General features: G+C 44.4%; 1 protein-coding gene and 1 long non-coding RNA gene across 2 annotated transcripts; one reads left to right on the forward strand and one right to left on the reverse strand.

Annotated features, from left to right (window-relative positions):
- The first annotated feature begins 925 nt into the window (after positions 1-925).
- TTC4 (tetratricopeptide repeat domain 4) lies at positions 926-11,590 on the forward strand. The gene is made up of 10 exons (XM_034779491.1): positions 926-1,058; positions 2,026-2,143; positions 2,385-2,546; positions 3,491-3,568; positions 5,715-5,839; positions 6,758-6,844; positions 6,979-7,193; positions 8,795-8,876; positions 10,177-10,259; positions 11,350-11,590. The coding sequence occupies exons 1-10, from the start codon at positions 951-953 to the stop codon at positions 11,450-11,452; spliced, it is 1,161 nt and encodes a 386-aa protein (XP_034635382.1). The 5' UTR covers positions 926-950; the 3' UTR covers positions 11,453-11,590.
- Positions 11,591-12,257: 667 nt separating this feature from the next.
- On the reverse strand, positions 12,258-15,928 carry LOC117881793. The gene is made up of 4 exons (XR_004646865.1): positions 15,795-15,928; positions 14,194-14,387; positions 12,973-13,215; positions 12,258-12,455 (listed from the first exon to the last, which is right to left on the reverse strand). It is a non-coding gene; the product is annotated as an uncharacterized LOC117881793 (long non-coding RNA).
- Between the last annotated feature and the right edge of the window lie 403 nt (positions 15,929-16,331).

Here is a 16,331-nt window from a genome sequence, read left to right on the forward strand (position 1 = left end):
ATAAAGAGCACTGAGAGTTTATTGCGAACAAAGCCTGCCAGGCAATCTTGACTTCTTTTTTGGAGCAGAATTAGTGTTGGTGGGTGTTGGCCACATGTAATAGCCGGATGTTAGACAGTGCCAGGTCCCTTCCTCAGAGAGTGTGTCTGTAGTTTCTTTACTCACTGAGCTCTCTGCTGCCCAGTTATCAGTTGAGAGCTTTCCTGACCACACAGTTGGAGTGTTTCTTCCCCTCTTCCCCCAAGGGTAGAGCTGTTCCTGTGTGGGAGCAGGCTTCACTCTTCCAGGGCAGTATCCGGACCTGACTCTAGGCACTTGTTTCTCCCTCTGGGTTTTCCTCATTGGTTGCTGTGTTTGGGGGACAGGGGCTATTCCCTCTCTTTGCTCTTGTGCCTGGGGCTGCAGGGGGCTGCGAGGGAGCTGGCCCTGTTTGTGGGGATGCGGGGAGAAGAGGGGCTGTGTCTCAGCCCTGTCCCGAGGGGGAAGGTGGGGAGGTGTCCCTGTCCCCCAGATCCTAGGTTTGTGTGAGGGGAGAGAGGGGAAGCAGCCACTCAGCCCTGTCCCTAGGCAGCTGGGGAGCTGTCCCTGACTCCCCGGCTGAGGTGGGGGGAGTGGTCCCCAGGTTGGTATGACATGGCAGGAGCTCTCCCGAACCTGCGTGGAAGCTGTCCCTGGGTTTGTACACGGTGTGGGGAGCTGTCCCTGATCCCCAGGCTGTGGGGAGGGGGCTGTCCCGGGGTTTGTATGGGGCAGGAGGAGGAGCTGTCCCTGATCCCCAGGCTGTGGGGAAGGGGCTGTCCCGTGCCCGGGGACAGCTGGCCAAGGCCCTAGTGGAAGCGCCGCCCCGGGGCTGGGGCTGGGGCGGAACGGAGGGCGCCGGGCCGGGCCACGGGGGAAGCGGCGGCGGCTGCACGGCAGGAAGGAGGGAGCGAGCGGCGGGGCGGGCGGCGATGGAGGCGGCCGCGGGACAGGCGGAGGAGGCCGGGCTGGCCTCCTTCCTCGACAAACCCCAAACCCAGCGCTACGCCGGGGGCTTCAACCCGGAGAGCTGGGAGCAGGTGCGGGCCGGGGGTGTTGGGGGTCTCGTCCCTAGAGCACTGGGGCGGGCGGGAGAGGGAGGCGGCCCTAGAGATGGAGGTTGGTGTTGGGGACAGTAGGGGGGTCTGATTGCTAGCGATGGGGGGAGGGGCCATCCCTGCAGCTGGGGGGGGTGTTTGGGGCAGGGGGTCCCGTCGGTAGAGCTTGGGGCAGAGGGATCTGGTGGTGGGGAAGGAGCTGTCCCTAGTGAGGGAGGTGTGCGAAGTGCTGTATTGGTCGGGTGTCCTGCCTGGGCCAGGGAGGGGTCTCCTGTCTTTTGGAGAGGGATTGTGATGGTCTGACAGAGGTGGGAGGTGTGTGTGTGTCTCTCTCTGAATGCGGTTGTCAGATCGTTTTGGGCGGTGGAGAATAGTGTGGATCTCCCCTAATGAAGAGGCAGAAATGGCACCAAAGTTTGTGAGCCTAATGCTGGGACAAATAAATAAATTAATGGAGCTATCCTATTTCCTAGAACTGGAAGGGACCTTGAAAGGTCATCAAGTCCAGCCCCCTGCCTTCACTAGCAGGACCGAGTACTGATTTTGCCCCAGATCCCTAAGTGGCCCCCTCAAGGACTGAACTCACAATCCTGGGTTTAGCAGGCCAATGCTCAAACCACTGAGCTATCCTATCCTTTGCAAGCTGAACAAGAAATGTTGGGGAGAAAAAAATCTTGTGTGGGATATGAACTGTCCCATTGAAATGCTGACAGAGAAACTCATCTTTCCTTCAGATGAAGGGCTCTTGCTCCCAGAGAGATGTGGGTGAGCTCTGAATGGCTTCTTCCGTTCCTTCAATGTATTACTAGGCTACCTGTGCCCTGACTGGGTTGATGTGCTTGAAGAGAATATTTTGCAAGGCCATATTCATAAGGACTTAACGATTTCCAAAATGTGGACTTAATTCCAATTCTATGATTGTGTCTTCCACCCTGGCTGTTATTAATAGGAATTTGACAAGATCCCCATGTTTATGAAGAAATCCCCTGCTGAAATTGATCCTGAACAGAATCCTGATTTGGCATGCCTTCAGTCAATCATTTTTGATGAGGATCGATCTCCTGAAGGTATTTCATAATTTCATGGACATTTAAATCTTTGCTTTCACACCATTCTGGTATTGTGCTACTGCTCTTTGGAATTATCCTTGGGATTTGAGGATTTAATTGTAGGTGGGTATGGTGCTTTTCTGTGAGTGGGCATTGGGTATCTAAGGGGTGTTTGAATTTTTAGGTATGCTAAGGTTATAGGCAGGGGTGATCTACTGATTGCATTGTACAATGAAAGGTGTTTTGTTTGTCTTTGCAGAGCAAGCAAACACCTATAAGAATGAGGGGAATGAATACTTCAAGGAAAAGAACTACAAGAAAGCTGTAATCTCATATTCTGAAGGGTTAAAAAAGAAATGCAGTGACCAAGATTTGAATGCTGTGCTTTATACTAACCGAGCTGCAGCACAGTTTTATCTGGGTAATGTCCTATGTTGCATTTTATGTCTGATGTAGATTCTGTGTAACCAAAAATGACTAAATTGCTTTGCCTATTTATGTCATGTGCTTTCACTGTTACAAACTTTCAAAAGATTTTCAGACAATCATGAAGTGTCCCTGTGGCTCTGAGAGACGCAAGGTGAGCAAGGTAATATATTTTAATGGACCAGCTTCTCTTGGTGAGAGAGAAGCTTTCGAGCTACACAGAGCTCTTCCTCAGGTCTGGGAATGGTACTCAGAGAGTCACAGCTAAATACAAGGTCGAGCAGATTGTTCAACATAAGGGGCCATCTCTCTAACTCTTTTTGCAGGGGTCAAATCTTGGAGCTTCTGTTTTGCACATTGCTAAATTTAAAACTTGTGGCCAAAGCAAAGTGCTTTGGGGGGGAGTGTGAAGCGAACAGGTTGATGCTGGGCTTTTCTGGGCTAATTCCTAGAGGTGGTTTGATGATGGTCCGGGCTTGGCAGTAACACTGGGAACCTGGGTCAGGGGTTGGGTGCTGGGAGGAAAGGACAGTGATAAAACTCTGGTTCTATAGTGAAGAGATAAGGAGACAGATAACTATACATGTGCATCAGATTTTGGGTAGGCCTGTGTATTTTCATAGGTCCCAGAGAGATCCTTGCAACAAAACAAGGAAGTTATAAATATTGAGGACAATCTGTTGTATGTTAAATGTAGCAGTTTGTGCATTGTCTGTCCTAGCTCCTGTTATCCATCCTTCACTCTTCTGGGTACCAGATTTACCCCAATCATTTATTTCTATTGTCATTAATGTGCAACCTCCATCTGTACCTGTCTTGTGGTCATAGAATATGCATTGTCCTGTGGCTCAGCCTAATGATTTCTCTTGCCCTCAAGTCTACTTGGATTTTAGAAGTTGTTCATGTGAAATGTTCTGACCCAGGTTTTGCTTTATATAGGCAACTACCGTTCTGCTCTCAGTGATGTGATCGCTGCAAGAAAGCTAAAACCCAACCATCTCAAAGCAATAATAAGAGGTAAGATTTTAAAAACAAATGGATAGTATGCCAGTATTTTGAAGTTCAAAGGTAATTTCGAAATGCTAAACCCAGATTAATTAAGGGAGGTCACTTTATTTTGCAAAACTATATTGTGTTCAAGGAGTATTTTACTCTGTGTAAAATAACACAATGATCATTGGTGTTTAAGTTAAGTAATCAAAAGACCAGGCTTCAAAATGCTATGTAAGGATAATTTGTTACATACTGTTCTTATCGGTAGACTCCCATTTTTTTATTATGTTTGACTAAATGTACTTTTTATAAGTTAGCTAGTTTGTTTCCATTTTATAATATAGTTTTGTTTATCTACCTTGAATGTCTGATAAGCAGAAGTGCATTACCGACTATCACTGTATTCTCCCTGTCATACTATCCCACTCATAAATTTGTCCTGCTGTGTCTCAATTAGTTTTAAGTTGTTTGCCCCCACAACTCCTATAGGTAGGCTGTTCCAGAACCTCATTCCTGGTGGTGAGACACCTTCTTCTGATTTCCAGCCTGAATTTGTTCATGGCCAGTTTATATGCATTTGTTCTTGTGTCAACATTGTCTTTTAGCTTAAATAGCTCTTTGCCCCCCAATGTATTTATAGAGGGGAATCATATACCTTCTCAGCCTTCTGTTTGCTAGGTTGAATCTCTTCCAGTCTCCGCTCAGAAGATAGGCCCTCCCTTCCCCAGATCATCCTAGAAGCTCTTCTCTGCACCTGTTCCATTTTAAATTAATCTTTCTTTGAACATGGGTGACCAGAAGTGTACACAGTGTTCCAGATGAGGTCTTACCAGTGCCTTGTACACGGCATTGAATATTTCTCTATCTCAACTGGAAGTGCCTCTCCTGATACATCCTGGGATTGCATTTTTCACAGCGCATCACATTGATGACTCCGAGTCATCTTTGATCAATCAACACGCCCAGGTCTCTCTCCTCGTCTGTTGCTTCCAACTGATGAACCCCTTAGCAGGAATTATTCTTATTAGACCCGAAGTGAATGACCTTGTACTTTGTACTATTGAATTTCATCCCATTTCTGTTACTTCAGTCTTCAGGATCTCTTCCTAGAAGAGACCGATCTTAAATCTTTAATAAAGTAAAGCTCCAAAAGGTATGCTGCAATTTAAATTTAAAGTTGTTGCAAAGACATAGAACTCCATTGATTTCAGTGCAGTTACACTGTGGAGAATTTGGCCAATGTTCAGAAACGTCTGTTTCACTTATCTCCTTGCTACCCCTGCTGAAATCCTATCATTGAGCCTGATCCTGTGAAAGCAAGCTAGCAGGCCTGGTGTTTGCTACTTTAAATAGCCCCAATGAAGTCATTAAACCTCATAATTGTGCTTGTTTATATTGAGGGGAATATAGACTACTCTTCGTATAAATCAGGGTTGGGCAAACTGCGGCCCGCGGGCCGCATCCAGCCCGTCAGACCTTTTAATCCGGCCCTCGAGCTCCATTGCTCCACTCCAGCGCTTGCCCCGCTCTGGCACTTCAGCCGGGGAGCGGGGTCGGAGGCTCCCGCATGTTCTGGACCTACGTGATTGGCGTGAGGGCACGCATGTTACTCCGGCCGCACAACCTAAACACGCCTCATGTGCCATCAGAGCCTGGAATGTGCAAGCCCACATGCCTGCTACTTGTTGGCTTAGGTGACTCTGATGTTTTAGTAGTGTTAATTTTCCATTGTTGAGGATAAAAGAAAGAGTAGTTAGCCAGGGAGTGCTCAGTGGCGGTTTTCAAAATTGTGGGCTGTTGGGATCTACGTGGGAGGAGGGGGCTGGTGAATCTCAATGAGTCTCGATGACTGAAAGCTTACGCCCAACAAATCCAGGCTAGAGAGAGAGGGCGTGGAAAGGGGGTAAGTTCTGTTTCATTGTTGTAATACATTGGTATGATGGTATATTCATAATAGTACGTAAGGTTTTATGTTTATTTCCACTAAACTGTATCTTTATTTAATAAAGTTTATTTGAATATCTCTGAATTGTTAATTTCGTGAGCATTCATGGCCCGCCATACAATTTCCGTACCCAGATGTGGTCCCCATGCCAAAAAGTTTGCCCACCCCTAGTATAAATAGATTTATACACTGGTCCTGTGTCAGAATTTTAAAAATTTCTTTCAGGAGCTTTGTGTCATTTGGAGTTAAAGAATTTCCCTGAAGCAATGGCATGGTGTGAGGAGGGTCTGAGGATCGATTCGACGGAGAAGAAACTTGTGGAAACGAGAGCCAAAGCTGACAAATTAAAGGTAAAAACCAAAACAAAACCTGCCCATGGCAATATAGGATTTACCATGCCAGATCAAACTGTTAGTCCGTTACCCCACCACATGTTTGGGAAGCACTTTGGGATCCTCAGATGGAAGGCACGTATAAATGCTAATTATCTTTTTTTTTTTCCAGAGGGTGCTACAGTTTTTGTCCAGCAGGATCTAAAGATCGTGGAAGATTGATTGGATGACCTAATGGGTCTCTTCCAATCTTTAACATTTGATTATCGGTCTTGTCCAAATTCAGTGCATCCAATTTTACAGCTAGTGGAGCCAGCATCACTGTAACTAACAAGGGACATGGTGCCATATTGGAGACCAGACTGCTTATTATGGCTTTGGTTTTGTAGGGAAAGAAAAAGACCTCTTAAATCATGATTGACAGAAATTAGCCAGGTATTCCCTACTATTTTCACAGAATGAGAATGCCTCCTCCCATATCTGAAAGGTATAGTCTGCTGGTTAGAGCAAGGGACTTAGGTCCCCAGAGTCCAGGGTTCATTTTTGTCTCTCAATGATCGTTGTGTTATCTTGGGCATGGAATTAGCATAATTTTACCTTCTTTAACCTTCTGTTAAATGGGGATAACAATATTTGTCTGCCTCACAGGGGATGTCAGAGTTTTAATTAATGGTTGTAGAGAGCTTTTGAGCTTGGAAGAAAGTGCTATAAACGGACGAAGTGTGAGTAAAAAACTAAAAAAAAAAATCACTTGGCATTTCCATGAAGTGGAATTGAATGGTGATTCCTAGCCATGTCACTGTAAAGAGATGCAGTGAGAGGGACCATAATTTTTCTGGTGACCCAAATTAGTTTTGTAGTTTTTCAGTAAAATAGAGTAATGAGAGATGTTGACTTATTTCACATGATTGTGATGCAAACTTGTCTTACATGCAGCGAGCTGAACAGCGGGATATAAGGAAAGCAAAACTGAAGGAGAAGAAGGAACAGTCTCAAAAGGAGATCTTACTCACTGCTATAAAGGTATGGGCCTAAGATGTGTTTAGGATTCTCTTTTAAAAGTTGTCTTTTTGAAAAGTTGTTCTTCATATGTAGATATTCAAGTGACTAAACTTTGATTTTTAGGTCATGTTCTCAAATTGATTCTTTCAATGTAGGAAAGGAATATCAAGCTGTTTCTAGAAGCCTCTACGGAGGAAGATGAAATATCAGATGATCTCGCTGAGATGTCCTTAAATGGACTGAATTCTGACAGTGCCACGGGCACAAAGGTCTACTTAGATGATAATGGCAATCTAAACTGGCCTGTGCTCTTCCTGTATCCTGAATATGGGCAAACAGATTTCATCTCAGCTTTTCACGAGGACTCCAGGTGATTTCTACTTCATGTGAAATAATGATTATATCAGATATTCTGTTTCATTGCAGAAATAATACCAGACTTCCAAAGTAGTTCAGGGCCAAAATCTAGATTTTATGAATTCATAGTGGGGAGGAGTGTGGAATATCTAATGATAGTCATGTAAAAGGTGACAGGTTATCTCAAGCATCTATCACCACATATGTTACAAGAAAACTATTTAGGAATTAATCAGGACAGTGTTTTGAAGCCACCAGGTGCCTTAGGTATCAGGAGTCCAGTTGTGCAGGTCTCAAAGGAAGAGAGAAGTTAAAGCTGATAAATATAAAACACCTCCAAAAATGACCTAAAATAGCTCTTAGAGACCTGATATTGTCCTGTTAACTCAAGGCTAGAAGTGAGTGCTGCATCACATTGGAAAGGGGGAAACTCCCCTTCTCTTGGTATGAGCTTTAGTTTATAGCCCTGCAGGGTTACAAGTTAATGAACTTGAAATTCGTAACATAATTCATAACATAAATGGTGGCATATGTATTAACCAAACGTAATATAAATAGATTATTTTTTTTTAAATCACAGTGCAGATGGTTAGACAAGGAGTTTTAATGTTGTCCTAATGTTGGAAAGCAAGAGCATTGTGCTGTGTTCAAGATCCAAGAAGTGAATATGACAAACCAGAGCAGTTTCGCTATGTGAGATCACTGAAGTGCAAAAAGTAAACAGGCGGCATAAACAGTGACATGTAAATTAGATTTTAAAAGTTTTTCGTTCTAATCTAAGGCATTGTTAGAAACACAGAGAGGGAAAATCGATTTTAAATAAATATACAACATTTATCTTGGCAGCAGGGCCGGCTTTAGGAAGTGCGGGGCCCGATTCGAACAGTTTCGATGGGGCCCGGCAGGGATGACTAAAAAAAAAACCCACGTAAAAAAACACGTGGGCGCTCCTAGTCTTCGGCGGTGTGTCCTTCACTCGCTCCGGGTCTTCGGCGGCACTGAAGGACCTGCTGCCGAAGTGCTGCCGAAGATCCGGAGCGAGTGAAGGACCCGCCGCTGAAGTGCCGCCGAAGAACTGGAGCGCCACCGGGTGAGTCAAAATTAAAAAGGAGCCTTTAGCCAGGGAAGGGATTCTCGGCCACTTCTTTCTCCCCTCCCCCCCGGCGGCCCTGCCACTGGGTGTGGGCCCTCTTAGGCGCGGGGCCCGATTCGGGGGAATTGGTGGAATTGGCCTAAAGCCGGCCCTGCTTGGCAGTATCCCTGAAAAGGCTGAAATCAAAGATTAATGGTCACCTTGGTAACATTAATGGTAACAGTTTTTGCTTCACTGTGAAGGTTGTTAATGAAAGTATGTGTTTAAAGCAAAGTATAAACTTCAGTATGTGAAGAGTATGTTTCTGAAACTTACATTGGCCTGAACATAATCAGATAATTACGGTAGTCTTTAAACTATTGTTTAACCTGCTTACTTCTGTAATCTTTGCCATCATTCATATTTAAATGTATGAATTAGAGAAGTTGAACTAGTAGATTTATTAGCATAGCTTATAGTAGCTACTGAATGCTGTATAATGCTGTGAATAGGATCATAACAAGATCCACTTTGGCTTTTAGATTTATTGATCATATACTGGTGATGTTTGCTGAGTTACCTCCTTGGGATTCGGAAAGAAAATATCATCCCAGCAATCTAGAGGTAGGAAATTTGACCTTTCTTCTATTTTATATTTCAGATGTACGTTGTTTTTTTAATTAGTTTCTCATAAGCAGCTTACTAAGTATATAAAATATATATATAACGTTTTTGTTTACATTTGTGAGGGTGCGGGCCACACATTCATTCATACATTTCCAGGCTAAATTTATTGTAGCTGTTAGAATACACAATACTGTTTAAATTAAGAATGTGAAAATTCTTCTCTCTCTCGATTTATATTTTTATTATGAGATATTTTATTGCCTGGATTCCCATGTATGTAATAAGCAAGAATTAGACCAGGAGGTTGTTAACCTAATAACTTTTTAATCCATAATTTAGTGAAAAGTGTTCAAAATAATGTGTACACTAATACCTGGTAGAAGAGCAGAGGGGTAATTGTTAGAATTAAGTAGCCTAGCTCTGAGTTGGATGCTATTACGTATGGAGACTTGATGAGATTAACCATTTAGAATTTAATTAGGTTGTGACTTCACCCGGTAGTTTTCAGTATATTCCAACATGAATTACTCGCATACAAGTATGTGGGATAGTTATTTCCCACTACAGTTTCATATCCCCAGGCAGCATTGATGGCCCTTGGTGCACTGAGCAGTCCTTTCTGAAAGCATGATAATTCCTCAGGCACTACTTTATCAGGATGGACATTTTGTTGATAACTGCCAACAAGCATATGCAATCTAAGGGGCTTAAATATGTTGGGCTAAGTTTTGTTTTAGACATAGCTGCTGTAATTATGATTCTTAAACAAAATAGGCTAAATTTATTCCTTGGGTAACTGTAATGAAGTGACACCGTGGATGAATTTAGCCTGTTTTTAAAAAGTGGTCCCAAAGCTTTGATTCCCATAACCCCATCACTTCATTGACAGGCAGAGCACTTCACCTTCTTAATGCAACTGTTGTTTGGCTGGAGACAGTCTTAGGCAAGAGCAGTCATAACAGATCAAATATATATTGGTTTATATAGGGAAAGCCATGTAGATAGTAAATAAATACAAGCCTGCAATCTATACAAAACAAGCTGTGGAACGGTTTCTACAGCTCTGGATTTTTTCCCCCCACCCCCTACTAGTCTCTTTTAGGTAGATGAAGCTCTAAGAGCCCTTAGTGGTACATCCATTTTAGAGACTAGAGGACACACATGCAGATGCTCTGTTGTATGGCCATGTGTGTGATCATGACAAATCTTTCAGCAGGCTTTTAGCTAGTGTCCCTGGTAGACCTGTAGGCAAGCCAGAGGTATCTTAAATATTCATCTTATACCAAATTTTACCCAGCTTTATTTTGAAGATGAAGCAAGAGAAGAAATGTACCAGCTGAACACAGAAAACACACTGCTACAAGTGCTGCAGCACCAAAGGTGAGCGAGTGGCCTGGAACAGCATTTTGTTCGTTCATCTGTAGTGTGAGAAGAAGTAGTCACACTCTCCATGTAAAATTCAGGTGCCTCCTCTACGGGGTTAAATGGCTTTTTAAAAAACAAATCACACTTCCCAGTCAGACTTTTGGTATCCGTAAGCAAAGGGGGGAATAAACCACACGAGAGGGAGAGCGCGCTAGTCTGCATCCGTAATGTGTGTGTGTTTGGAAGAGCAGAAACAGCAGAAAGTTACCTCTGTGCCATTTTACTTAACACCTCAGTGGGTTACATGAAAATTGCACTGTCATTGCTCTGCTGTTTTCACTCACACACACACACACAGCTATTAATACAGTTTCCTAACACTGAAAAAAATCAAGTGCATGGAACTCAGTGGACTGAATGTATTGAAGGGATCAATTGCCTGGTACTGTTTAGAAATGGTTGTATCTACATGAGCAGCCCACAGCTGACAGCCCAGTGTGCCTGTGAGATCCAGAATAACCCCATGCTGATAAAGAAACTGACTTCAGCTCCTAAGAAGCTGACAGGCTGACCTAACCTGCAGTGTAAAATAACAAAAAATAGCATGTGCCTTTAGATTTAAAAAAGAATCTATCCTCTATTCCTTCCCTCCCCACATACACTGTGCTGAGTCAGCGTACCACTTCTTTTCCAGCTAGAGATCTCGCTGCAAAGTCACCAGTAAAAACTCAGCCCTGGAATCTTCCTGCTCAGGACTGTATCTTTACTATCATTCCAGAAAACTCAGCAGCACGCATAATCCTTGCCACTAACCTGGCCTATTGCAGCCTTAAATTGGCAGGATGAATGTGACATTCAGGGTGACAATGCTATCTTAATTTTAATTAGAAAAGTTGTGGGGAGAGGAATTGATTCATAAACCACTCTCCTCATACGTGCACAGACATCAATAGAACAGGCGCTGCTAATTCAGCCAAAAAATTCTTGTCATCAGCCCCCATGAAGCCAGTTTTTTTTAATTGTTGAAGTGGGGCCAAAGCTTTCACTCTGTGTAATATTAGGGTAGAAATGAGGATGATGAATGACTTTTTTGTGTTCATTGCAGGTACTTTGTAAAGGCTGGGACTCCTACTTTTTTGGTTTTAGTAAAGCATTCTCCTTTCTCTAAGAATTACTTTTTTGGCAAGAAGGTGCATCGACTAAAATGAGCAAGTGCAAAAAGGGACGAGAGAAACCCTTGCGGTGGGCTGTATTGTTCATATCAACAGATAGGAACAATCAGTCTTCCGCCTGTATAGTTGAATAATTTTTTCTACTTCAATCAAATAAACATAACCACTATTGGACTTTTGTCTTACAATTCTTGCACATGCAGAACTCCCCTTAGAACAAAGTCACTGAGGTCTGAGTGGATACGGACTGAAGCTTGATCCCCCCTGCCCCCCATATATAAATGGATGGTAGTGTTCTTTAATATATTGAAATGGACTGCTGTTCCCTTAAGCCTTGCGCAGTGTATGAATGGCAGCTGTGCATATGTGCCAAACCTTAATTATAGATGAAGTGACATCAATTTTCAGTGTACTTGCATTGTGGAGGAGTGAAGAATTCCACTGCTGACCTGCACTGGAATGGCTGTAGTTACTGGTTTTGAAGTCAGTGGAATTGGGATGTCCTCTAGTAGCACTGGATGACGCTGCATTAATCCACTGGCCCGGAGCAGTCAAATCAATACAGCAGGAGTTCACTCACTAATGCACTGCGCTATTGAATGAAGGAATACAAAGCTCTTTGTTTACTGACCTTTCACTACCCTTTCTTATTGTCTGATGTAGATTGCAAATAAATATATTTATGGTAAGTAGACAGGTTGGTGCCTAGTGAATTAGGCAGGCTCATTTTCCTTACTGTATTCCTGAATGGGAAATTGTGCCAATATCCTCAAGGAAATAACATATAGTGGTCTTAAAGTGAGGGAACAGCCTCGTGTATCTCAATAACCAGTAGTCACCTATGACTAGCACCAAGTGAATTCTGATTCTACCACAGCAGACCTCAGTTTAGCATAGGTTTTGTTTGAAAACAGGCCAATATCCTCTCCTAGCCCATAGCACTGCTCAATCAGGTGCACATCTGCTATAACCTCTGAAGTCATCTGTCCAAGCCTGTAGGCATTGTGTGCTGCCAAGTGACAGAATGGAAGATCGCAATCTGCAAGAGAAAGAAACAAGCCATGAACATTTAATGCAAGTCAGTGTAGATGCAACTCCTCCTTAAATCTTTCCTTCCAACATTCACAAGATTCTCTAAAAGCTTGTAAGTCTAATGGGCTTCTCTTCCAGCCAGATGTGTGAGCATCTTCCCAGCATTTGCTAGAAATAATGAACTAACCCTAGTGTAACAGAACTTAGCAACAGCCTGCCGCGGAGGTGACTGTTAGATGCAAGTAAACCTCATTTAATATCTTCAGGAAACTCTGGCTCCGTCCTTATTCAGGAGTTCACTGGGATGAGGTGTAGCAAATACAGTTAGATTAAAGAATGCGTAGGTAGAGCTGATATGGAAGGAGTAGGGGAAGAGACTATGTTGAAAGAAGCCGAAGGTATGGCAAGGGAGCTTGCTGCCTGTCACAAAACTGGCCAGGACGGGCAGAAGAAAGCAGTTATTCTAATGTGAAGCTGAAAGGTATTAGTTTGAGAGTACTAGAGAATAAAGTATTTCTGCTTACCCCAAAAAAAAGTGCAGCATCGGCATCTCCACGTTGCTGGGGAGAGGCCAGCTCTAGAAATCAGAATGTCATTCAGTCTCCCCACCCATTCAGTGTCTAGCCAGTAGTTGTATCTGCCACCAACAGTTGTACATTCTGGACTGGAGTGAGACCACTAACTCGTGTCCCAGAGGCACCCAAACAGCTGTCAGGTGCTAATGATGTTCAGACATTACCAATTCAGGCTGGATTCAAACTGGTGCCCTGTAGATATAAAGCTTCATAGCCTGCTATAAGTCTCCGTACAGAAACCCCAACTTTCTAGGACTTCTATCTTCTTCAAGTATCAGAGGGGTAGCCGTGTTAGTCTGAATCTGTAAAAAGCAACAGAGGGTCCTGTGGCACCGTTGTTAGTCTCAAAGGTGCCACAGGACCCTCTGTTGCTATCTTCTTCAGAAGCTAAACTTTCATTATTAAAATAAAAATAGAGTTTTTCTATCAGTCTTGCCAAGGTAGATGCCAGTTTCCAGCACGATTAGTGACTGATAAAGACCATATCAGAATCAAACTGATTAAAAACAATGATCAGAATGGTGGGGTTTTAGGGTTAGAGACCGTGACCTGCAAGGAGTAGACATGAAGCCCTTATACCATGAGAAAACTGACAATCCCAGTCTTCCGGTGATGTACGTTCTCTCAGCTCACTGGTTTGAGAGGAGTACCTCCTCAAGGAAGGTATGCTCAAAAGCACTCAAGTGTTGACCTAAGCTTTACTCCCACTGAAGTCAATGAAAGCTGCACCATTGACTTCAGTGAGAGCACAACTCCCCCTCTGCCCTTTACTCCATTCACTGCACTATGAGTGTCAAACCCTGGTTGCAACCATCCAAGGGCTATCAGCATCCAACATGGCAAATGCAAGTGCCAGCATAAAAATTTGTGCGCATTGTGAGTTAAGGTAGAAGCCTGGTAGCATGGGAGTGTGGTGTAACTGGACTGGGAGTCAAGAGAAGGCAATTCTCTTCCTAGCACTTTCACTGACCTGTGTGACCGTAAGCAAGTCACTTCACTTCTCCGTGCCTCCACTCCCTCCCACAGTTTTTGTCTATTTAGACTGTAAGCTCTTCAGTTCCGGGGCCATCTCGTAACTACTTATACGATGTGTAGCACAATGGGACTCCAATTTCAGTGAAGGCTTCTAGACATATAACATATAAGAACAAATATTAAAATGCAGCATACCAGATATAAAAGTGACCCAGCTCTGCTTTCACCGGAAGGCTGAAAGGAAAATTCAAGTACAGCTCTTTCACTAAGGTTGAGTGCTCAGCATTTGTTGGTGTGGTACTTAAAGAGGCAAAGAGGGTCACTGTCAGCCAGCCAGCGTTCTTATCCCAGGATCAGCACAGATGCCACCTGCTACTGCTGTCTTCAACCTGTTCACAAAGAGGACACAAAACCCAGGAATGTGGTTTAGTTTCATACAGTCTTTTTATTAAATGAGGAAAATCTCATCACAGCTACAATATATGATTGCTGTAAAAGGACTAACAATTTTCTCTACACGCTGTGTGATGTTTTCGGTTGGGTTTTTGTTTTGATTTTACTCCTCACAAACAGGGAGGATAATAAATCCCTGCTGGAATTACTGAAGGCATTAAGTAAAACAGATCAGCTAACGATGGGCCCAAGACCCACAGTTTAGAGCTGGAGCTGAATGCTAACAGAATCTGAGCACATTCAGGCTCACTCCCATTCACAACCTTGTTAATCTTGGTTCTAATTAGTTTGAGAGAGCGAGAGTTCTTAGTACAGCTCACTAGTCTAGCAACAGCCCAACATGCTGACACACATGGGCAATCAGTGTTCAGGTCTGGGGGAGGTGACTAACTGGCAGGGGCTGGGCGTGCTAGAGAAATAACATGTGCATGTCCTGGCCAGAGAGCAGTTAGTCTGCTCCATGCACTTGAAAGAATGTTGTGCCACCACCTCTCTAGTGGCTCCTTCACACTTGCAACTTTCGTTTAAAAACTAAAATCCCTAGCCCCGTGGTTGCAAAGATCATCCAGTTATGAACCAGTCAAGAAGTGTCCTGTTGACTGTGAACATAGAAACAAGAGCTCTAAGCAAGGTACAGGCTGTCCCCATTTGTCTCAATGAGGTGTTAACTCTGAAGTCTAATACAACAACATATACAACATGGATCATTTTAGAAGAAACATTCAGATACGCTGATTTTGGAGCAGAGCTTTGGCAGAGTACCACCACTACACCAAGCCCTGATTGATACCTGGCAGGAAGGATGGATTACAAAATAAACAATAAAAAATAGCAAAAAACTGCCACGCTCACCCCAATGTTACATAGATAATGGCTATTCCCTGAAGTTCTACTAGGACAGGGGTGCGCAAACTTTTTGGCCCAAGGACCACATCGGGGTGCGAAATTATACGGAGGGCCGGGTAGGGAAGGCTGTGCCTCCCCAAACAGCCTGGCCCCCTCCCACTTCCCACACCCCTGACTTCCCCCTCAGAACCCCTAACCCCCCCTGCTCCTTGTCCCCTGACTGCCCCCTCCTGGGACCCCATGCCCCAAACCGTGCCCCCCCCCTCAGGACCCCATCCCCATCCAATCCCCCCTGTTCCCTGACCCCTATCCACACCCCTTCCCCCTGACAGGCTCCCCAGGACTCCCACGCCTAGCCAACCGCCCCCTGTTCCCTGACCACCACCTCCCAAACCTCCGCCCCATCCAACCTCCACCCCCTGCTCCATTTTCTAACTGCCCCCCCGAGCCCTCCACCCCTTATCCAACACCCCCCCCGCCGCTCCCTGCCCCCTTACCATGCCACTCAGAGCAGCAGGAGCTCGCAGCCATGCCGGCCAGAGCCAGCTGTGCTGCCCGCACAGCAGCGTGGCTGTGGGGGAGCGGGAACAGCAGGACGGTTTGCCCGCGGGCCATAGTTTGCCCACCTCTGTACTAGAATGAAGTCACTTTTTCTTGGCAAAAGCAGCCTGTGATTAAAAATAAAGCTTCAGCAAATAAACAGTTTCTGTAGGCTAAAGGTGAACAAGAAGAGTCTGGGTTTTTATTTACTCTGCCAAGACCTGAGCTCAGGCAGGCCCTCAGGGCTGGTTCGCCTCGTAACAGTTAGAAATATCCCTAGTCCCTACAGAAGAGAAGAAAACCGTGGTCTTTAGTCAGCTGTAGGCATCAATGTTGTGCCCAAGTGTAGCACAGGGCACAGCGAATCCCAAGGGTCTGGGATCAGGAAGGACCCAGCATAGAACCAAGGAAGGGACAGATTTTAAAACCCAGGGTTCACCGATTTCTACAGGTGATTTGTTAAAGCATTCTCCAGCCTGCCTGCACCCATAATG

The sequence above is a fragment of the Trachemys scripta genome, chromosome 8, assembly GCF_013100865.1.
Source record: "Trachemys scripta elegans isolate TJP31775 chromosome 8, CAS_Tse_1.0, whole genome shotgun sequence".
Taxonomy (NCBI): Eukaryota; Metazoa; Chordata; order Testudines; family Emydidae; genus Trachemys; species Trachemys scripta.